Source organism: Macaca fascicularis, chromosome 2, assembly GCF_037993035.2.
Source record: "Macaca fascicularis isolate 582-1 chromosome 2, T2T-MFA8v1.1".
NCBI classification, from domain to species: Eukaryota; Metazoa; Chordata; class Mammalia; order Primates; family Cercopithecidae; genus Macaca; species Macaca fascicularis.
Window position 1 is genome coordinate 128681050 of NC_088376.1, and position 24685 is coordinate 128705734.

The 24685-nt window shown below is 37.9% G+C and overlaps 1 protein-coding gene across 50 annotated transcripts in view; it reads right to left on the reverse strand.

The window, feature by feature from the left end:
* The window catches only part of MAGI1 (membrane associated guanylate kinase, WW and PDZ domain containing 1), a 677437-nt gene that overhangs the window by 246876 nt on the left and 405876 nt on the right, over nucleotides 1-24685 (reverse strand). For all 50 annotated transcript variants that reach the window (XM_074032628.1, XM_074032621.1, XM_074032638.1 and 47 more), the window contains exon 2: nucleotides 16706-16822. In XM_074032628.1, the coding sequence (XP_073888729.1) occupies nucleotides 16706-16822 (117 nt within the window). The remainder of the gene's footprint in view (nucleotides 1-16705; nucleotides 16823-24685) is intronic.

Genomic DNA, 24685 nt, shown 5'->3' on the forward strand with positions numbered 1-24685 from the left:
CATGTGCATCTCTGAAAATTTTCACCGGTGAAACTTTACACTCACATACCAGCCAAATGAGCTCCTGAAAAAATCTGTCACGATGAATAAATAAAGGCGGCAGAAATTATAGATTTGATACTTGCTGGGAAGTATGATGTGAAAGTAATTGTGCTCCCTGTAGGCCATGCACAACTGAAGGAAGTGCTCATCTTCCTTCAGACAGACAAACTCAATGATGGAGAGCCAGGAGTTGGCAATAAAAGAAAAACCAGTCCTTATAGGCCAACCAGACCCTTCTATAGTGTCTGACCTACTTTTAAAGCATGCTGAAGGGCTTTCAGCAGATCCGAGTTAATGAAGGAGAGAGGAAAAAATAAGTCTACAATCACACTTACTATTTTAGTGTGCCCAGAAGTGTGCCTTATATTAGTAAAGTATACATTATCCAACTTGGGTTCAATGGTGGATTACTTATATAGGAGACACATCTCAATTGCAACTGCTCTAGGAAACAACAAATATTTTGATGAAAGAATTACAGAACCAAACTCTGAAATGAAAGTCCACTTCTACCCACAACCCAGAGAGGAGATCCAGTAAGTCCTACTGTGTGCAGGGTAGTTACATGTAAAACACCCTTTCCCTCTTCCTTTGCATCCATTCAACTCTGCCTCCTAAATGATTATTTCAATTAGCACAGAAATGTGCATTTCTACTCATCAGATACATGGACGTATTTTTGCAGTTTGAGCACCTACTATGTGCCAGAGCCTCTCTTGGTCGACCAGTGTCGACCAGTATCGACCAGAATCTGGGTTTCAAGAGAATTGTTAGGAAAAGCAGTCTTAGGCCAGGAGTGGTGGCTCACACCCATAATCCCAGCACTCTGGGAGGCTGAGGTGGGTGGGTCAATTGAGCTCAGGAGTTCGAGATCGGCCTAGGCAACACTGATATGGGTTCTTAAAGCAACCAAACTGGTAGGGTGCAGTGAGCCAAGATTGTGCCACTGTACTCCTGCCTGGGTGACAGAGCAAGATCCTCCCACCTTAGCCCCCAGAGTAGCTGTGACTACAGCATGCCACCACACCCGGATATTTATTTATTTATTTATTTGTTTAGTTTTGAGATCGAATCTTGCTCTGTCACCCAGACTGGAGTACAGTGGCATGATCTTTGCTCACTGTAACCTCCACCTCCCAGGCTCAAGAGATTCTCCTGCCTCAGACTCCTGAGTAGCTGGAATTACAGGTGCCCACCACCATGCCAGGCTAAATTTCGTATTTTCAGTAGAGATGGGGTTTCATCATGTTGGCCAGGCAGGTCTTGAACTCCTGACCTTAAGTGATCCACCTGCCTCAGCCTCCCAAAGTACTGGGATGACAGGCATGAGCCGCTGCACCTGGCCCAGCTAATTTTTGTATTTTTTGTAGAGATGGGGTTTCACCATGTTGCCTAGGTTGGTCTCAAACTCCTGGGCTCAAATGATCTGCCCACCTTGGCTTCCCAAAGTGCTGGGATTACAGGCATGAGACACCATGCCCTGCTTCCTTCATTTTTTTAAGAGTCTCTGTTAGAACCCAGATATAACTAGCACAAGTAATTGTTTAGAATCATTGCATTCTACTGCCAGAATCTGGAATAAAGGAAAGAAATGGACCAGTCTGAGGTAGCAGGAAAGGAAGGAAAAAGAGAAGGGGAAGGAACTGGAAGAAGAGAAGGAGAGAGGGAGATAAGAAAAGAACAGAGGAAGGGAAAGAGACTTTGATATGCCTGGACAGGTCAGACCCTTAAGTATATAATACAAATTCAGAACAAAACAGCAATTATTATATCAACAAGTTTTTTTTTTTTTTTTTTTTTTTACCTACTCCATGTTCCTTAGATATCTAACCATTTCTTGATTTGTAAATGATCCACTCAACAGTGAGCTAAGAAGTTACAAAATTCCCCTACAGCATCCTTGACTCAAGTGGGTTGGTATGGTGTATCTAATTCTCAAGCAATGCATGAGGCTGAATGCCCACCTTTCAATAGCTCGCCTCTGGGAGAACTAGAATTGAACAGCAAACAAAAAAGTTAATGAAACCTGTATTAGCCACAAACTTCTATCCACTGGGGAAAAAGCCATCTAGATTCCCAAAATTAGCTAGGGTCAGGCAGGCAACACTGATAGAATTCGAACAGAATTTCAGTCTACCAGATTATTTCACATGATGTCTTATTTCCAGTCATATTACACATTTAAAGAACACTTTACCTACAACTCAGGCAACATTTTTTTCAAAATTCCACTGAAACAGATTTATCTTTTTTCCCCCAAGTCACTCATTAAGTGAACTTGAGACTGTGTAAAGTCATTTCAAGATGGAAATAAGGAATATGTATCTCTCAAGTCAATTGATGAAATCTAAGAATATAGAGACTGCAACTCCAATAATTCTATAAGGTCTGTTTGTAATCTTATCCTATGAGTTGAGAAAAGAGAAAAATATCACGTTCATTTAGGTACAGGAACAATGATTAGAAAGTCAAAGTCATAAATCTTTTATAGGTCTTGGTGACATTGGAAATGATTTCATTTCCAGTATAACCCATTTTTGTCTCACTTTTCAAAGCGAAGCACTTAAGACAACAATAGAATGGCCCTACTTGTTTTTTGTTGGGTTGGTTTTTGTTTGTTTGTTTTTGTTTTGAGACAGGGTCTCACTCTGTCATCCAGACTGAAGTACAGTGAGTCAATCTCAGCTCATTGCAACCTCCGCTTACCAGGTTCAAGCAATTCTCCTGCCTCAGCCTCCTGAATAGCTGGGATTACAGGTGCCCGCCACCATGCCTGGTTGATTTTTGTATTTTTGGTAGAGATGGGGTTTCACCATGTTGACCAGGCTGATCTGGAACTCCTGGCCGCAAGTGATCCACCCACCTAGGCCTCCCAAAATGCTGGGATTACATGCATGAGCCACTGTACCTGGCCTTGGCCCTTCTTTTAAAAGCAGGTCACAAGAGTAGAGAAGTCCCAACTTCAAAGATGGCAACCTCAGAAGGAATGGTCCAAGGAATAAAGAGTTTTCCTTCTAGTGATGGGAGTAATTAGAAATACAGTAAAAAGAAAGGGCCCTGCTAAAAGACTAGGGTTCTAGCAGAGCCCCTGTTGCTTCCTTAGATGGTCCCTGGAGACTTGTTCCTTACCCTCCTTAAGCTTCTCCCTTTAACTGAAGCAACTGGATCTGGGTCTGAAGCAGCCACACCTTGGTCCAAAGGAATCATCCCATTGCATCCCACACGTATCAAGGGTGGCAAGGAGGGGCAGGGCAAGGAGGTCATTTGCCCCAGGTCCTCTATTCATGAAGGGCCTCCAATTTAGAATTCTGTTGTTCTCTTCAAATAAAGTTATGTCTACAGTACAAAGACACATTAGAAGGAATAAAAGATATTTAAACCTGAGGACAGTTGCCAGACTATACCATCTTTGGCATATTTGAGTTAATGTATTATACATATGGCAATTAGTGAATAGCACAATGATACTACATTGCTGAGTATATTTAAAAGTATTAATTAAGTTGTAACCATTAAAACCAAGTCCTAACATTTGTTGTAGCACCGGTTTTCAGTTTTTAAATATTTCTGGAGATTCAAAACCAGAAGTGATCTCTCAACACTTAAGAGGTCAAGGTCTTAAGGAGCAAGTCCCACCCACAGGACTACATTATCTTGGGATTGGGCCTGGGAGTTTAGGATGCTTAATGTGTCTATTGTTCCCCTAATACACAGATTACTTTTTAAAGAAAAAATAGGCTTAGATATGTTAAGTCCCATGCCCAGATCACACAGGTACATGTTTCCTGATTCTTCCTGGGAAAGAGGTCCCATGCCCTTTTTAAAATTTTTAAAAAAATTTTTTTGGCCTCTTCTTTGGTATTTATTTCACTTTTTGTGTCACATTGATTCACTGGTCTCAAGATCTAGCTCAGTACCCCTCCTTGTACATCTTATAGTCCTGGCCTCATCCTATCACAGAGTTCATCAAATTCTATTGTAAATGCCTCTCGTCTTCCCACTACACTGGAAACTCCCTGCAAGCAGGAAATTTGCCCAGTTTACCTCTAAATGCTGACCACCCAACATGGGGTCACCTGCTCACAGTTGTTTTCAATATACATTTGGTCAATGGGCAGAGAAGTAGATTAATGGAGAATGACTGAATGAACAGATGCATCAACTGATTGACAGATAGAAAAAAAAAGCAAGAGTCACTACCCCGTAAGATCCAATTCTAATACTATCTCCATCCTGTAATAAGCTGAATTAAGAATGGAGAGATCTTGTAACCAGATTGGATTAGGTTTCTGATGATCAAGTATTCATGGATATTACCCGCAATAAGTAAGGCACCATCTCAACACATTTAGAAAGCATGGTTGAGCCATTTGCCTCCAAGATGAATGGCAGTTTGATTCTCCCTATTTTTGAGGTTTTATATCTAGCTGAGTATCTGCTACTGAAACATGGCCTCTGCATAAGGCCATGCAGTCAGTCACCAAGGGCACTATTCACACAGATTAGAAACGGAATAGTTCCCCCCAGAGTTGTGTACTGTGGTGGCTTTGATGGGATCTAAGACTAGGATATAATTACACTACAGAAGAGAGAATTAAAAAGTGACACCCCTTCCCCAAGAAAAAGAATGTTTAATTACTTATTCTTTTTCCTATTTTTTTGTTTTTATATTTTTTGGAAGTTTAAATAATAGGCAGTATAAGCCACTGATTTAGAATGAAACTTCTAGAATGGCACAACATAGCTCTACCTTAGTTGTGGTATCTATAGCAAGTTGTTTAACCTTCCATGCTTCAGTTTCCTTGAATATGGAGAATAAAAGCACTTATATCATAGGATCACTGTGAGGGTTAAATGAGTTATAACACTATTACAGAATAAAATCTAGGCCGGGCGCAGTGGCTAATGCCTGTAATCCCAGCACTTTGGGAGGCCGAGGTGGGCAGATCATGAGGTCAGGAGATTGAGACCATCCTGGTTAACACAGTGAAACCCTGTCTCTAATAAAAAATACAAAAAATTAGCCGGGCGTAGTGGCGGGCGCCTGTAGTCCCCACCTACTTGGGAGGCTGAAGCAGGAGAATGGTGTGAACCCGGGAGGCGGAGCTTGCAGTGGGCCGAGATCGCGCCACTGAACTCCAGCCTGAGCGACAGAGCGAGACTCTGTCTCAAAAAAAAAACAAAAGAATAAAATCTAGCAAATCTAGCACGAGGCAAGTATTCAATATATGTTAATGACAAATAATAATTATTAACATAATTTTATACTCACCTAGAATCCAACTAGCAGATACTCAGGATCCATTTAAAATCATTTTTCCTAACTTACTGTCTTGATATATTCATGTATGTGTATATGTAACTATATAGATGTACTAATAATGACCATTGTTTCTTCCCTCAGACTATGTATATATATTTGTATATTATACTGTGCATACATATATATACTATATACTATATAGCATATTGTATACAGTATGTACATATACATATAGCATATAGTATATAGTATATAGTATATAGCATATTGTATAGTATTCTATATGTATATACTATATGTACATATAATATATATACACTATATACTGTACACATATGCTATATATACTATACATATACTATATAGAGTATACCATATACAGTATACAGTCAGGTTGGTTACTAGAACCCCCACTAATAACCACTATTGTTTCTTTCCTCAGACTATATATGTGTATATGTACTATGTATTTAAATACTACATATGCATATATATGATGCATATATAGTATATATGCTATATACTATATATAGTATGTACATGTATATAGTGCATATATACTGTATACACACATAGTGTATATATAGTATAGTACATGTGTGTATATACAGTATATAGTATATATACAGTATTCTATCTATGCTATATATACACATATGGTATATGTGTGTATACACATGTGTACATAGTACATATACAGTATAAACAGTATACTATATATACTGTATACACAGTATACATACATATATGCTATATATGTATAGACAGTATGCACAGTATATGTATATGCTGTATATACATAAATAGTATATACAGTACATATACATATATAGTATGTACAGTATACACTGTACTGTATATACATACATAGTATATATGTATACTGTGCATAGTATATACATAGTATACTGTTTATACTGCTTATATATAGTATATGCTGTACACATATAGTATGTACAGTATACACAGTGTACTGTATATACATATATAGTATATGTATGTATACTGTATACATATTATATATACACACGTATGTATACACACATATATACTATATATGTATATACAGCAGATAGAATACTATATATACTATATACAGTATATACACATATATGACACTATACAGTATACTATATATGTGTATATACAGTATAGTATATGTTTATATATGTGTATATACCATATATACATAGTATATATACACATATATAGTCTGAGGAAAGAAACAGTGGTGGTTATTAGTGGGGGTTCTAGTAACCAACCTGACTGAGTGTGCAGTCCTATTTGATAATTGTAAGCCAAGTCACTTAACTTTATTAGCTTCAGTTTCCTCATCAGTGAAGATACTAGTAGTAATTACTTCCTTTGTAAGATTTCTACAAGTATTCAATGGGAAACTATAACGAAAACACTTAGCATAAACTTGGTATTCTGTAAGTGCTAGATTCTTGTTTTAATATGTGCACAACATCTTTCAGGCTAGTCACTCTGCACTTTAATGAACATAGTCTATCAAGGTAGTAACAAAATCTCAATTATAAGCTAAAAACACTGATATAAATGAGGGGGAAGAGAGACAAAAACATAACATTCACATGTAATCCCCTTTCTCCCAAACTATAATCGGTTGACTTTTTTTTTGATATAGGTTAATTTTCCTTTTATAGAAAATATCAAATTTACAGAACAGTGCAAGAACAAGAATAGTACAAATAATACCATACACATTTTACTCAGATTTGCCGGTTATTAACATACCAGCCTGTCATTTGTTCTCTCTCTCCCTCTTCCCATACATAATATATTTTTAACCATTTTTAATGCTTTGTAGTCATTTGAGCATAAGTTGCATCACACATTTATCAGACTGAAATGTGTTTACCCCTAAATACATTTGCATATATTTCCTGAAAATAGTGATGTGTTATTGGTTAATTTTAAATGCAATAGAAAAATATGTCATTGATCCTTTTAAAAGTCTACTTTATTCATATTGTAGTGAAAATAACACAATTGACATTTTCTTGTTTAAATTTTGGGCAGTTCCTTCCCCAACACAAACTAGGCAGGGGAATCAGAACACAACTGGTGAAATTTCCTTACTTGGACCACAGAAGAAATACACACAATCCACTACAGAAGCCAGAAATTTTACTTATGTTTATTGAACACATTTGATACAAGGAAATTTTTAAAAATATATTATTCCTCATTCTCTTGACTCAAATGATTCTTGGGAAACTAAAACATCCTTTCCTTAAAATAAATAATACATGGTAAGGATACTGTGAAAACTTTCATGTACCTTCATAAATTGTCATGGAAATTGCTTTATAATTGCAACAAATCTTGATGAAAAATGTCAGCTAAAATTATAAAGCAATTAAATAAATTAACATGACTGCCAAATAGATATATTAGTATCCTACACTCAGCCAAAGACTAATCCATATGTTATTAGGAGGAGACTCTTTTTTACAATTTAATATGTTAATTTTTAAATACGGTCTTTAAGGTGATGGTAGGCAGAAAAATAAACCAAGAGCTTGGACTCTGGAGGTGGTTAGAACTAGGTTTGAATCTGAGTTCCATCATTATTAAACTGTGCCTCCTTGGAGATGCCACTACCTAAGCTCTCCACACCTCAATTGCTGCACTCATACTGCAGAATACAGAATACAGGTCTGATAACACCACCCCCTGCAGGGTTCAGAGAAGGTTAACAGAGACAAAGCTTGTAAATCACTTAGCACACTGCCTGGTGCATACAGTAAGTGCTCAATTAATGACAGACGTTATTATTAAGTGGTGAGGTCTGGTCTAACATGTTTTCATAAGAAGATTATAAATTACCACAACTCTAATTAAATTTAATCTAAAACTCCTTTGGCTTTCCCTTTTTCAACATCCCTGAGAACCTTAGAATAAAGAACACCAGCCAAACCATGTTTATTTGAATCTATTAGCAGACACACATAAATGAAGTCCAGTGTTACAAGCTTTTACATTTGTAATTTTTTCCCCATTTTTTCTCCAATAGGACTCTATCCACTCAGCAACTATACAATGGCAATTAGGGTTAACAATGTATAATAAGAAATACAAAGACACAGAACATTGGGGAATTAGCTGATGCTGGGAAAAGGCAAAAAATGTGCTGTTTCAAGCATGCCTATTATTGGCTAAATCATCCAATTATTAATCTTCACTATATTCTTGCCTGGCATCTAGTGTTGGGTTGTTACTCAACAAATGCTGGAAAGTCAGTTTTTTAAAACTTAGCTTGTTTAAAGAAAAAAAAAGAATCTTCGTATAAATAAGGCCTCAAAGCCTAAAGAGAAATTGAAAAGAGTGTTTGGGAAGTCATGCTAGAAAGGGAAGGGAAAGGGGTAAGGAAGAACAATCAATCTTAACAGAGGGCCTATGAAGTGTCAAGCTCATGGCTGGGTGCATCCATACTTCTTGTAAACATCAGTAAAGATAATGAGGAAACTGAGTCACAGGAAGCATGAGTAACCTGCCCAAGCCAACAAAACTGGTGGTAGAGCCTGCCAGCTTCTCAGGTCCACCACACGTGAAAGCCCATCACATCTGAATGTTCTAGACTCAACAAGACAAGCGCTAATGACACACAGGGGCAGGGCATGAGTCCAAGTGTACTATGCTGAATGGGCTCTTTCCAGTGGCCTGAAGATGCTGAAGGGCCTTTCCAGTGGTTCTCTTTTCCATTACATACACCATTGTGCCAAAGAAAACTAATAGTACAAATGGCTGTAAAATGCAGTGGTTTAAGATAATAACTTTGGGATCCATCAGACTGAAATCAAACTCAGCTCTATAAGTGTATGTACCTGAGCCTCTCTAAATCTCATTTTCTTCATTGGAAAATGGATATAATAATAGCTTACACTTCAAAACATTAAGGGGATTAAAGGCAATAATGTAAGTAATGTGTTTAACAGAGTTCCTGACACACTGGGCATACTTGATAAACAGGACTTGTTTTTTTAAAAAAAGTTATTAATTTTTAAATTAGAAAGCATGGTGTCAGATGAGTTATTCAGTCTCTCTACTCCCGCTTTACCTCATATGTAATGACAGTAATAACTACCACTAGCATCATAGTACAACTAATCAAACAATATTTGTAAAGTACATAGGCTCTCTACTGACAAAGAGTGATGAATGCCAGCTGCCCTGTCTAGTGCAGAATTAAGAATTTCAGAACCGATCTTAAAGCTTTAAAAAAATGACTCTAGATAAGCTCTAAGGAGAAGGATACATAAAATACATAAGATGAAAAACAGAAATAAAAAAGAGTCAGGGATGGTGGCATGTGTCTGTAGTTCCAGCTACTCTGGAGGCTGAGGTGGGAGGATCACTTGAGCCCAGGAGTTGGAGGCTGCACTAAGCTATGATCATGCCACTGTACTCCAGCCTGGGAGACAGAGTGAGACTGTGTCTCAAAAAATAAATAAATAAACAAATAAATAAAGAAAGAAAAAAAAGAAAAAGAAAAAGCAAGACAGAAAAAGGTAAGTAAGGTAGAGTATCAACAGAAGTACCTGACATGGACTAGAATAAACAATACCTTGTAATAAATAGCACAATCCACCGATCACAATGTCACTTTTATTACTGACAAAAGCTACAATGGAGAAAATGGCTTTAGATCTTTGTTAACAAGGGGATTGTTAATAAATCACCCCCAAAATTACACTACCAAACCCATTCCCCAGCAAATCTCAAAACCACTGTCTTCCCCATGAGGTCCACCCAAAGAAGATTTCCAGCAAGGATGGACAGTGAATGCACGCTTCCCTGGGATCAGACAGAGCCCCCAAGAGAACAGGAATTGTCATGGTCAGGAATTTCCAGGTCCCTCTCATAAGCTCACTGACAGGAAAGCTCACTTCTCCCCTGGCAAGAGGGAAATAGAGATTCCACACTTCAATGCTCCTGAAGGGGCACACTGCAGAAATGCGAAGTGGTTTTCTGCTCGGAGTTGTCACAAATATGGCGGATGCTGCTGGCATTTATGAGGAGGGTTCCAGGGATGCTCCAAGTTCCTCAATGAATAAAACTCCAGAATAACAAAGAAGCTTCCTGCTTCCCTCAGCACCTTCCAGTGCTCCATCGGAGAGTCCCATGGATAAAAATGTGTTTACAGTTATCTGAGCCCATACTCTGGCTCCAAATCACACCTAAACAAAAAGCATTGTTATCTAGTCTCATGATTTTTTCATTTGGCACAAAACTCCTTGCCTGGACTATTACCTTACTTTGTGAAACATAAATCATAGCTCACCTTATACATGGTGAAATAGGAAACTACGTATAAGCAGTGCAGTGATGCCCTTGACACAGTAACACCCTTGACGTGGGCAATCTGGTGTTTAAAGTGATTTCTATGCACACAGTTTGTGCTAAACATCATGAGGAGTATAAAAACAAATCAAAAGCATAAGAAGTCATTGCTATGGACAGAACCACATTTAAAGTCACAAATATATGATGGACAGGGGAACCTCATACCACAGCAAGAAACATTCACTTCTTTGTTCCAATGCTTGTCTTCTTAAAGGAAGCCCAATAGCAAACCAATGCATAGCAAATAAGTTTCAATGGAGAAGGACAGGTGTAAGCAGTCAAGGGGTGGGCCAGTAGGTGGGAGGAGTCCCCGTCTCATAGACAAGCCAAGGGCACATGGGAAAATACAGTCATGATGGGTAGAAGAGAATGGGAGAAAAACAGTAGAAAGCTGATCAAGATAAATGTTTTACATTATAAGCAACAAACATCTGTGGTTAAATAGAAAAGGGGTAGAGTCGAAGAGTTCAGACCCTTAAGAGTTTGTGTACTTTAGATGAAGTTAAAGTTAGAGATGACAGGATAGAGAGAAAGAAAGGGAAAGAGAGAGATATCATGACAGAGAATCTGGTACACAGTAGGTGTCCAAAAGCTGGAGAGCTATTGCTATTGTTAGTAGTCATAGTTTTGCCACAGGCTAGACTTTGCAAAGGCTAAAGCAATCCTTTCAGACAGCCCTTAGTTTACAGAGAGGACAACGGCAGAGAAATAGCAATAGAGAGAGAGTTTCCAGTGACCTTTATCTCTTTATCTGATCAGTCCTATGATGCTTGCAAAACTCTCTAGTTCATGAGTTATGACCAGAAGCATTCTACCAGTGTCCAATACAACCTGAACACAGGTATGCACATTCCAGGAGACAAACTATTTTTCAGCATCCAGTTCTTTATCCTGGATGCTTGCCAACAAATAGGTCTAGTTTATGTCATCAGCTCTAATTGTCAAAGATCACAGGAAAAGGGGTTGATTTTAGGCAAGCCATACTGGAAACAACTATGCTTAAGAGAAAACTGTAAGTTCAAATAGAACTAATGGTAATTTGTGGCCCCATTTAAAATAATAGACAATGTTAGCAGATGCTAAAACGCCCGTTTGAATATAGCTATCGTATAAAGACCAGTATCACCTATGTTTACCACATCAAATTTAAATCGCCTTGTAGATCAAATACACGTAATCCCTCTGTGAAGTCCTTTAAGTCAATGATCAATACCTCTTAGACTGGTTACAATGGTCTCAGTATTGGGAAGAGCCTTGATGAACAAAGTGTTAAGCTGGAGAACAAAACTGACTTATCCTTTCCTCTTTTAGGCAACCTTTGCTTAAAAAGAAAGATGACAGTTGAGCCTAGAAAAGTGAAGAGGAATGGGAGGGGCATTGTTCAGCATTCCAGAGAACCGGCACTACTGGATGAGTTGTATCTCGTTTTGACAGCAGCTGTATAGTAAATGACAAGCCCTGTCAGGTAATGCATCTATCTTCATGGGAAAAGCGGCCATTCCAAAGCAAGAATCTCAGATGTTGTCATATCAGCTAGGATAAGAAGTCATAAAACAGGAAGGCTATCATTGCAGGAGGTACGGTGATATCTAGACTACAATTAGGAGGAGCTGTGAATGGGCACTCCAGCTCCAAGCTCATGGGAGCTCTGACATTCTTCTTGTGTGCCTCGATTACCAGCCACGTAATTAGTGAAATCCTTATCAGTCATCTATGACCCTTTTTGGGGCTCAAGACTCTGACCTTCTTTTTATGCTGAAAGTCTTAGGGTCAAAGCAATTCTTCTGTTTTTCTCAAATGCTAAGTAAGGAAGAAAAAAATAAAAGAAGAAAAACAAAGAACATCTTTTTCCATTTCTTCATTTGTTCATTTGTTCAACAAATACTTATCCTATAGTCCAGGCACTAACCTAGGAGTGGCCTGGTCACTCAGTTAGATATGCTGCCTGACTCCTGAAAGTTGGAATCTAATTAGAACAGGCAGGCACGCAGCAGGCACTACAATCAGGCACAAAAAAGGCATGAAGGAAGTCACAGAGTGCGGCTTGGGGAGTGGGGAGGAGGGCAACAGGCCCAATCTGCAGAAGCAATGGAGGACTTCGTGGAGGAAGTGGCATCTGGCTAAAACTTAAAAAGAAGACTGTGAACTGGTCAGATAGAGAGGCGGCGGAATAGAAAAAATAATATGTACCCATTTATAAGAAGACACAAAGTGTGTTTGGAAGACGAAGTTTGTAGGGTTGAAGCGCAGATTGGGAGGGGTTGGGAATGTGAACAAAACTAGAGGGGGAGAAAGACAGAAATATTAGCTAGATGGTTCTGAGGAATGAGAGAAGTAGGCATGTTTACAAGCATTGCAAACCCATTTATTATGGTTTTCTATAGGTACACAAAGAAAAGATCTAATGGAAAATAAGATAACCTAGATATGCTAAGAAAATCATGTAATGATTTTTCTGAATCTAAATCATTAATTAAAATTATATTGTACATACCAGTGAATTAATTGAACATCAGAGAGAATATACTTATTTTTAAGGTATTATGCCTGCCATTGCTCCCAACCCCAAGACAGAAAATATCATTATTTTCAACAACTAGAGCTCTAAATTCAGCCATCAGAAATATTTTTTCCTTTTACTCTCAATAGTCTGTATATTACTCTAATCAGGCTATTACTAATAACACCCAACTTGGGAGTTACAGAGAACTGGTTTAACCCTGACCATGCTACTTGCTGTGTGACCTTAAGCAAACTGGTAACCTCTCTGAACCTGTTTCCCTTAATAAAACTCACCTTATAGGATTGCTATGCCATCTGATAAGACAATGGTTGAGTCAGTACTACTATTTCCATTTTACTGAAGAGTCAACGAGATTCAGAGAGGTTATGTGACTTGTACCAGGCCACACAGCCAGCAGAGCAGCCCTCAGACTTCACAGCAGGCCCCTGAACTCATTCTGCAACTGCATCTCTTTTCTGTTGGGGTTTTTCTAGGGGTATTTTCAATGGCAAATATAATTAAATTTCAACTAACATACCCTTTCTTCTTACTGTAGAAATAATAAAAGTTCTTGAATAAAGGGAAAATAAAAGGGGAGTCAAGAATAATAATAACCGTAACAAAAATAGCACTGGATGAACACTTTAAATGGGTAAATTGTATGGTATGTGAATTATATCTCAACAACACCGTTACAAATTTTGAAAAGTAAAATAGCAGCAGATGAGAAATGAGTAATACGGCATTTCAAATGGTACAATTTTGAGAAAGTTCAATTTTGTTGCTTCATCTTTTGGCCAGTAAAACAGGGGTGCTATTATCTGCATTTCCTCTGCCAGAGAATTAAGATAAACTGAGCCCTGAGTGGTAAAGGGTGCTATGATGCACATACAGCTCCAGTACATTACGGCAACACTAAAAATAACCTGAGAGTGAAGGAGCTTTATTTCTTCATTGCCAATGACCCATGAGCCTCCTAAAATGTACAAGGAAAGAAGTCTACCCCCAACACAAGCACCTGTTCATGAGGTCATCTCTTCTCAAAATACTGAAGTCACTGAAATGTCAGTGGCAGGAAGTTCTGGAACGTACAGATTACACGAGCCCATTTCCCTGCAGCACAGTTACATCATCATCAAGAGAATCCATTCCCCAAATCCACGGCTTCCTAATCCATTAGCACAACGGGCTGGTGGAGAGCTTGGCTTTCCCAGTCATATGGGCCAGAGAATCAAAATAAACACAAATGTGGCCAGAGGAACACAAGTCGAAAGAATCCCAAGTCAGCCCCAGTCTACTCATGTTCAAAGGCACACACGCTCCACCAGACTCCAAAACAGACCTCTTCTGAATTTCCTTCCCATTTTATGAAGGAAGTGTAAAATGAATTGTTACCTGTTTTCTCTTTTAGTAGGAACACCATTTCTGCTTTCCAAATTCCTGATTTACTGGTTTCACAGCCATAAAACATCAATGCCAAGGGCTTTATACAAGCAAAAACAAACATGATTTTTCCACTGTTTTTAAAAGACAGAGGTCGTTTTTGCCCCAATTCCTACATAGTGGTAAGCTTAAAATCAAGCCATTTAGCTCACAGTCAGGTCCAATAAATCAGTGGAAAAAATAAACGGGAGAGCATGCCAAAATGTAACCATGGTAACACCACAGATGCATCAAGAAATGGTGCGCTCATTTGCTTCATCCCCATTTCTTAAATTGGAATCTAAGTAGGGGAAAAATTACACAGAGAACAATCATGATTCTGCAATTACTGATTTCTGCAAAATTGTATTCAACCTGCTGTGCTATAACTTCAGAGGCAGCTACAGGGCAGCTATGAAAACAGCCCTAGATGACATAAGAGTTAAAAAGACCAGATCTGCCACTTACTGACCCTCCCTGTGACTTTGTTTCTTCATCTGTAATATGGGTGTCAAAGACTCCCAACTTCAAAGGGTTACTACAGGAGGAATGCCTGACAGTGCAGAAGAGGCAGGGCAATGATGAACTCAGGCGACTCAAAGCCCTGATCACCTTTGGCTTTCATTTTATTGGCTTCCTCATTGCCTCAGTTTCTTGATTTACAAAAATAGAATGATAATCCCTGCCCCATCTATGTGATTAGCATTAGGAATTAATTATTATTAAGCCAAAATATAATACATTATTATGAGGGTATTACCAGGATTACAGTTTACAACTTCAAAGCTAAAAGACTAAAAGAACTGAGGACCACAAGTTCACATTAACACATCATCACACTCCTCTCCGTCAAATGCAGCTTAGCCGCTCCATGGACAGAGGCAATCTTGGGGCCCTGTCCCAAGTTACTTGTAGCAAACTTCTTTTCCTCTCAGAGCTTCTGTTTTATTTATGAGTAAAATAGAGAGCCAGGGGCTATTCTAGAATCTGATCTATGGAGGTTATCATCTAGAACTACAGTCTAAGTCTTTTCAAATCTACAGAATGCCTTAGATTAGTTCTGCTTGTTCTTTCACAGCAGTATCAGAAAACATTAGCATTCTAGCATATCATTTGCAAGGCTTTTTTTTTTTTTTTTTTTTTTTAAGCAAACCATTTATAGCAAACAAAACATAGAAATAAACAGGGTACCTTGAACATAAAATTATTCCTCCTTTCTTTTGCTGGTTTAAAAAATGATATTTCTAGAAAAATAAATTCCAAACTTTGAAGGACTGGGTAATAGGAGAAAGAAAAATTCTAAGTAATAAAACCAGAATCATTCTTTCCTCGTATTTTAAAAGAAATTAAACAACCAGGAACACAGTGTGCCGCAGCACAGTGAAACTTCACTACAATGGAGCTGTCAATTTGTCCACCCATACACAGACAGACAGACGACAGACAGACAGGCTGCCTTTCTTTACACAGACACTCTGCTTTCAGCGATCCTGTGTTCTGTGTCTTGTTTTTTTCAGATTTGGTGTAATCTAATGGTTTGGGGGTTTGGGATTTTTTTATCTGTGGAAATCATTTCTTCAAACAAAATTATATAAAATCCTGACTTAACAATCTGATGAAGTTGACCAAAAGGAGAACCCTGGGAAGGAAGAAAGAGCCCACTGGGGTATTCCCTTCACTGGGGGTCTCCACAAAGGTCAGTCTGAAGGCTGCTGGCCCAGTCTACTCCATTAATAACAGCAATGGTTCACATTTATGGAGGCTTACAGCACACCATTATCTTACAAAACGCCTTCTGTGCCTGATCTCATTGACTCCTCATAGCAGTTCCATGAAGCTGGTATTACTGACATGTCCTTTCCACTAATGTGAAAAGTGGGCCTTACAAAGGGTAGATAATTTGCCCCACATTACAGAGAAATGACTGAAACCCAGGCATACCACGACACTGTATTATTCAATTATGATTTACTTGAGTCAAGGAGTCACTCAGTAGGCAAGCCACCAGGTGTTCCACAATCGGTTGTTGAGATCTCCTTTCTCCCCTGGACCTTTCACACACACACACGCACCCAGCAGCGAGATGCCAAAGTCTGGCTACTTACAAGGCACAGCATGGCGGTAAAGGTTATCCCTTATGGTCTGCTGGAGCTCATGATCAGGAGACCCCTTCTGGAACCGCTGATTGAGAAAATGTCGCAGGTCCTTGTTCAGCCTTCCTCCTGCAGGAAATACATAAAATAGACATACCACATCAACAACAGGGCCTCCTAGAAAAGGAGTAGCCAAGAACTGAGTGCGAGAAAGCCACAGGATGCAATTCTAGCCTGCCACCCCTAGTCATTAGGAGGATGTACTTTAGATTTTCCTCTGCTAGGGTAAAGTCAAGAAGGAATGTCATAAAGATAAAACAGCACTGGCAAAGCATTAATTTGGAGCTCCTATCTCACATCATACTAGAAGGCCAAAATATCAAAGTGTTTAACATAGGCTATTACATTTAAATATGTGCCATCGACACTTGTAGACCCTATTACTAGAAGCGTAAATTACTGAAACCTTAAAGAAGACAATCCAGCAATAACTATCAAATTATAAAATGTTCTTTGACCAGGGATTTGATTGGTAGGAATTTACTCTACAGGTATACTTGTAATCTCCTCAAATTTCCATGAGCATTTACTATAGTTTTTTAACTTTTTTTAATTTTTATTTTTTGAAATGGAGTCTCACTCTGTCACCTAGGCTAGAGTGCAGTGGCACGACCTCAGCTCACTGATTCAAGTGAGCTGCTTCCCAGATTCAAGCGATTCTCCTGCCTCAGCCTCCTGAGTAGCTGGGGTTACAGGCATCCACCACCACACCCAGCTAATTTTTGTATTATTAGTAGAGACAGGGCTTCACCATGTAGAACAGGCTGGTCTCAAACTCCCGGCCTCAAGTGATCTGCCCGCCTCAGCCTCCCAAAGTGTTGGGATGACAGGTGTGAGTCACTGCACCTGGCCCTAATATAGCTTTTTTTAATGACAGTAAATAAATAAAAACAAAAACCTGGTAACAACCAAAAGGGAGCAATTAAAGCACAATTCATCCATATAACAACTACTTTGCATAAGCTAGATTTTCATGGGTTGATATTGGGAGAAAATGTGTGGGACTACGCATAATGTCTGATTCCTTTTCTGTAAAAATGAATTTGGAAAAGGAGAGACTGGATATTAATAGGAGGAATCAGAAGAAAGTTTTAAAAGCAATTTCATTTAGGACAAAGGACTTGAGCTCGGGATAAATACGTAGACTTCACTCTTCATCACACAGACAGACAGACACAGACATAGACACAGACATCTCCCTACCCTGTGTTGCTTTTCAAACACTAAATGTATGTTGCTTTGTTGTTGTTGTTGTTGTTGTTGTTGTTGTTGTTGTTAAAGCATAGTTATCTAAGTGAGTCTGTGTTTATTTCTTTGCAATTGTCTACACTTAACAGAACAAAAGAAAAGCTAAAAATATGATATTATCACAAAAATGTGTCATCGAAAAGAGACACATTTTAAAAAATCATAATCACAAATTACAGTCTACAGGATCAACAGAAGTCTTGTAGATCAACCTAACTAGCATTCACTCTTAATGGAGAAAGATGCTTCAATGACAGCTAAAACTAACTAGGCTGAGACTGTCTTTCCATTTTTAGACAAGATATAAATTAGGTAAGAGCATTTTTAGCCTTAGAGAAACAATGCAGCAACCCAGGAGTCACGTGAGCTATAAAACTCATGTCTTCAAACGATAACTTCCCTATGGTCAAAAAGAGTAAATCACGAGGATGACAGTGATGGTTAAGATGATGGTATTTCCTACCTAGGGCAGGAAACTACTGATCTTTTACTTTAACATCACGTTCAATATAAGATTCTGGCTACACCTGCTCATTTTGAAATAGATAATAAAACCCAGTTTGAGCTATTTTATTTGGTATTATATCTACTGTTTCAAGTGCTCAAAAGGAAAATACACATATTCAAACCAATCTTAAGTCATTCAATCATTCATCAAGTATTTACTGAACGAAGACACCCACATGCCATGCCACATGAACCCACCACCCCCAAAAAAATCAGCACAAGGTTTGAACAGACAGTTCACAATGGAATATATGTGACTATTAAGCATATAAAAACATATTAGACATCCTTAGTCACTAGAGGAAAAATAATAAAATCATAATGAGATCCCATTAAATAACTACTTGAATAACAAAAATTAAAAAGACTGAAAATATCAAGTGTTGGCAAGGTTGTAGAGAAACAGGAACTCAAATATATTGTTTAGCAGGCATACAAAATGGTTCATCCTCTTAGGGAAACAATTTGTCAATATCTTAGAAAGTCATACCTTCAATAGCCAAGTGACCCAACAATTCCACCCTTACTTACATAAGAGAAATGAAAACAAGTCCATAAAAAAAATCTTGCAGATGAATCTTCACAGCAACTTTACTTACAAATAGCCAAAAATCGGAAACAATCCAAATGTCCATCGGAAGGTGAATGAATAAGCAAACTGTGGTATAATCAAGCACTGGGGTGCTATACAGCAATTAAAAGAAACTACTAATGCATGCATTAATACTGATTAATCTCAAACACAGAATGTTAAGCAAAAGAAGTCAGATACAAAAGATAAAATATTGCATGATTTCATTCATATACAAAGTTTGGGGATGCACTAAAAAATTTGGAACAGACTAATTTATAGTGAGAGAAAACAGTTTTGTTGTTACAGAGAGATGAAGGTAAGTAAAAACTAACTGCAGAGGGCATAAGGGAATAAGATCTATGGATCTATGGGTCTTTCCCATTGGGGAAAACAGGGTGAAGGACTTCTATATGATTTCTATACATGCAGGATTCTATACATGGGGCCTCTATATTATTTTTTGTAATATCCTGTGAATATATAATATTTTCAACACCAGTCTTTTAAAATGGGGAGCACAAGGGAAGATTCTGGAGGAGATGCCAATATAATATTTTCTTTTTTTGAGATGGAGCCTCATTTTGTTGCCCAGGCTCGTGTGCAGTGGCACAATCTCAGCTCACCGCAACCTCTGCATCCCAGGCTCAAGCGATTTTCATGCCTCAGCCTTCCGAGTAGCAGGGATTACAGGCATCTTCCACCATGCGTGGCGAGTTTTCATATTTATAGTAGAGATGGGGTTTTACCATGTTGGCCAGGCTGGTCTTGAACTCCACCTTCAAGTGATCTGCCCACCTCGGCGTCCCAAAGTGCTGGGATTACAGGTGTGAGCCACCACTCCTGGCCCCAATATAATATTCTTGATCGAGATTAATAACATGGGTTTATATATTTGTCAAAATTCACAGAACTATATACACAAACAAGTATGTTTTATTATATGTAAGCTATACCAATAAAATCGATTTCAAAAGTTTAAAATACATATAATGATTGGATGATTGGATGAGTTCTAGGTGTGAGTCAATGTTCAGGTTGCATAGTTCTCTCTTTAGAGAGTTGAAGCGAAGGAAAAAGAAAGTAAATCTAGGTAGTTAAGCCAGACGTGCCTACTTCTGAATCCTGGTTCAACTGTTTATCAGCTGGTGAGTCTGAGCACAGGGTTTAATCTCTGAACCTTGCTTTCCTCAACTGTAAAAATAGAACACTGATGTAATATTAGCTCTGTCACAAGATTGTTGTGAGGATTAAATGGGATGATACATTCAGACAGTGCCTGGCAAAAAGAAAGCACTCAGTGAAAGATGGAAATTATAATTGTTATGTTGTTGAATGGATGATTGTTGAGGTGAGGGGCCAAAGAAAGAAAATCAGTCCAAACATGAACTCTTACTCTTTTAAAAAAAAAAATCCATGCAAACAAAATTTATTCTATTGGCTTAGAAATAGCTAGAAACAAAATAAAGACTTATGGAGATTTGGATGAAAGGATATTTCTAATGTTTTTAGAAGTGAATAAAAATCTACTTGTGCTAAAATAGTGTGGACCTATGTAAACTCATTAACAAACATTTAGTGTGTGCTTAATATATTCCAGGCATTGTGCTGGAGCTGAAGTTCAGGAAATGAAATCAACTAGTAAGTCGCTGATATGTGATATCTCGACCTGCTAACTCTAGCTTGAGGTATAAGGCGCTCTAGAAATTGAGTTAAAAAATAATGCTTACCAGCAAAATTCCCATTGCCTGCAATGTAGGGTTTTAAATTTCTCTTAGGTGACAAGAGTTCTTGACATTAAAAAGACACTAACAGTTATCATTTGTGCCATGGCAAGATGTCTATGATATCCAAAATGCTTAAATCAAAAGCAACATTCCAAAGGAGTTTTCAGATACAATATATTTTTATCACATATATAACAAAGATTTGTACATCCTTATGGATCATATGTGGTAACTATCAAGATAAACCAGGGGTATATAGATTGGAAAGCATTCTATTTTTTTTTTATTTTTCTGGAGACAGAGTCTCACCCTATCACCCAGGCTGGAGTGCATTGGTGTTATCATGGCTCACAGTAGCCTTGACCTTTCAGGCTCAAGCAATCCTCCAGCCTCAGCTTCCCAAGTAGCTGGGACTACAGGCATGCACCATTATGTCCAGCTATTTTTAAAATTTTTGTAGATACAAGTTCTTGCTATGTTGCCCAGGCTGGTCTTGAACTCCTGGGCTCAAGCAATCCTCCTGTCTCAGCCTCCCAAAGCGCTGGGATTACAAGTGTGAGCCACCGTGCCCCACCTAGAAGGCATTCTTAAGTATAAGCTCTTGGTTTACACCTAAGCTTATACTCAAACTAACCAAGGTAGCTAGGGTTTATGGTCAACAAACTAAAACTCCCCTCTACTGCAGATGTGCAAAAGCACAGGGTTTACTATGCTGCCAGTTAACATTTACTTTGAGTTCCATCACATTTGGACATGAAAAGCCTCAACCTTCACATTTTATTAAAAATACTGTACATTTTGGCATCTAATATCAAATTAATTGCCAGTTATTCAAGGGACATATCTATAAATCGTCTACTAATTTCAAGGGCAGTGAGCCAATAAAATAAGTTGGAAGACAGCTTGTCATAGCATCTTCACTTTCTCTGAAATTCAAGATTTGTTTTGTAAATAGAAAAGAGAATATAGGTCAGAAATACAGTCATACACTATATAGCAAAGTTCCAGTCAAAGCCATATGTACCATGGGTCCAAAATTACAACACTGTATTTTTTCTGTACCTTCTCTCTGTTTGTATATGTTTAGATTCACAAATACTTACCACTGTGTTACAAATGCCTACAGTATTCAGGAAAGTAACACGCTGTGCAGATTGTAGCTTAGGAGCAATGGGCTATACTATATAGCATAGGTGTGTGTAGTAGGCTATACCAACTGGGTTTATGTAAGTGCACTCTATGATGTGTGCACGACTAAATCACCTAAGACCACATTTCTCAGAACGTATTCCAGTCATTACGCAACATACGACTATATGTAGAGCTTTTTCCAAGAAAGGGTTTCAGAGCTTAATGTAAGACAATTTTATATCTTAACTGGGGAAAATGGGGCTTAGATGCTCTCTTGATCTGCCATTATTTTATATTTCTGTATCTTATCTCTATACATCTGGAATTCTGTGTCTTTTACATTTACAGCAATATAACTCTGCTTTTTTTCACCCATATGAGTTTACAGAATGTTAATCACGTTTGATGGATGTAATTTTTGTTATTTTAAATGTGGTATAATATTTAATATTAAAATAAACCGAAATATATTTATCCTTCATAGAAAATTAAGCTATTTCCAATATAAACAATGCTGCTATAAAAGTCTCTGTAATGCCTCCCTCCCCCAACTTTTTTTTTAGCAAATGTGTGGGGTTTTTCTCTTTAGATTATCTAAACCTAAAAGTGGACATAGATATCTTCGATTTATTTTAATATTTTTGAATTCATCCCCAAAATGGTGGTACCAATTTGCCTTTCCATAAATAGTTTTGGCAGTCCTGTTTTCCCACACTTAGGCCAACGTTTGCTATTGTCACTATCTTTCAGGTCCCCAAAACCACTCCTGACCGGATGATTCACTAAGAAGTTTCAGAGGACTCGTTATATAGTTGTACTCATGGCTATGGTTTATTCTAGCAAAAAGATACAAAGTGAAATCAGCAAAGGAAAAAGCCTCACAGAACAAAGTCCAGAGAAAATCGGTGTTAAGTTTCTAAGTGTCCTCTCCAAATGGCATCACATAGGACACATGTACATCCCCCAAAGAAACCATGTGAAAAGCTGCCCACGAGAGAAGCTCCTTAGACACCCAGGGCCCAGGGCTTTTACTGGGAGTTGGTCATGTAAGCAGCCTTTGCCTGGCACAAAATAAATCTCCAGACTCTCGGAAAAAAAAGTATAAATGATAGCATTTGGGCATACAGTCTAGACATAGTGAGTCACTCTTATCGGTTATTAGAATAGAAGAAATTCTCTGAAATGCAAGTTCCCAGATGCCAGCCAAGGGCCACCTTAGCATTCCATCCAGCTGCCACTAACTCTTTTCTGCACATTCCAACTTTATAAATGTTTCCTAATCTACTAAATATAAAATGATATCTTGGGGTTATATTAATTTATAATTACTGATTACAACTGAGACTGAACATTCTATTATAGTTTTTAAATTGTCTTTTATGTTTTCCTTTCTGTGACTTGCCTGTTCACATTTCTTGTACGTTTTCCTATGAGGTTATCTAGTTACTCTTGATAAAGAGATATTCTTACATATTCTGGATAGGGTTCCTTTAGCACTTACTTATGGTATAAATTTTGCCTGTCATTATTTAAACATAAAATGATCCCCTAATATAACTGAGACGTGTCGCTTCTCCAAATTTTTCTCTCACCTGCTAGAGAGTTTTTGGCCAACTCTTATCAGAAGCATCTTTTCAAGGTGATGGATGATGAGGGGACCCTGCTTGGACTGATCTCTACCTCCTAGGATAGAGATCCGAAAAGGAATGTTGCTCAGTAGAAAGAATCTTTGTGGTCAAGAAACCAGGTTTCCTGAGGGAACACTTTGCAGTCTTCTTAATGTACCCATCTGTGACCGAGAGGGCAGAATACAATTCCCTGTCTGTATTACATGAGCTCCACAGCTACATCCACATCCAGAAGGTCGAAGAACGGTATTTCATTACAATTAGTATTGACACTGAAATACATTTCAAATTGTCGATGCTGAGGAGAACTTGCATAAGGATTCTGAACTGGTCGCACTTTCAGGTGATTCTGCTTTAGCACACAATTTCTTCAAAAAATGATTATAGTTGTAGGAAAAGTCCATTTATTAGGGCAACAACAAATGGTTTATACTGCAGTGGAGCTATTACAGCAAAAAAAAAAAAAAAAACCATCAGTTCAGCACTTCAGTTTTATAAAGAATAGGATTTTTTAAACACAAAATTACAAATTGAAAAACAACTTGTTTTATAGTCACTCGAACTCACAACCCAAAATTCAATTAAGTGACCTTGTCTGAAAAGGATGTTTGCTACTTGTTTTGTCTAATATATTTTCTACAATTTTTTCTTATTGTAAAAGCAATATAAATCACTGGAGAGTTACCCTTTAATGGGTGTGGAGTTTCAGTTGTGGATGCTGAAAAAGTTTTAGAAATGGAAGTTGGTGACGGATGCACAACAATGTAAATGTACTTAACGCTACAGAATCACACACTTAAAAAAGGAAAAAACGGTCAACTTTATGTTGTATATATTTAAGCACAATAAAAAAGCAATATGAATTAATCACAAGATTTTAAAAATGCACAAAAGTACAACAAAGAAAGTTAAAATAACCTGTGACTTCATTTACAGCACAATTAATATTTTATTATGGTCTCCTCTGTATGCCTACACACCTAGAAACATACATGCACATTTATAATACACTTACACATTTGCGGAGTTTCATTCATTAATTCAACATGTATTTATTAAGTGCCTAGAGCTAAACACCCTGTGACCCCTGAGGATGCAACAAGGACAACACAGAGCCCCT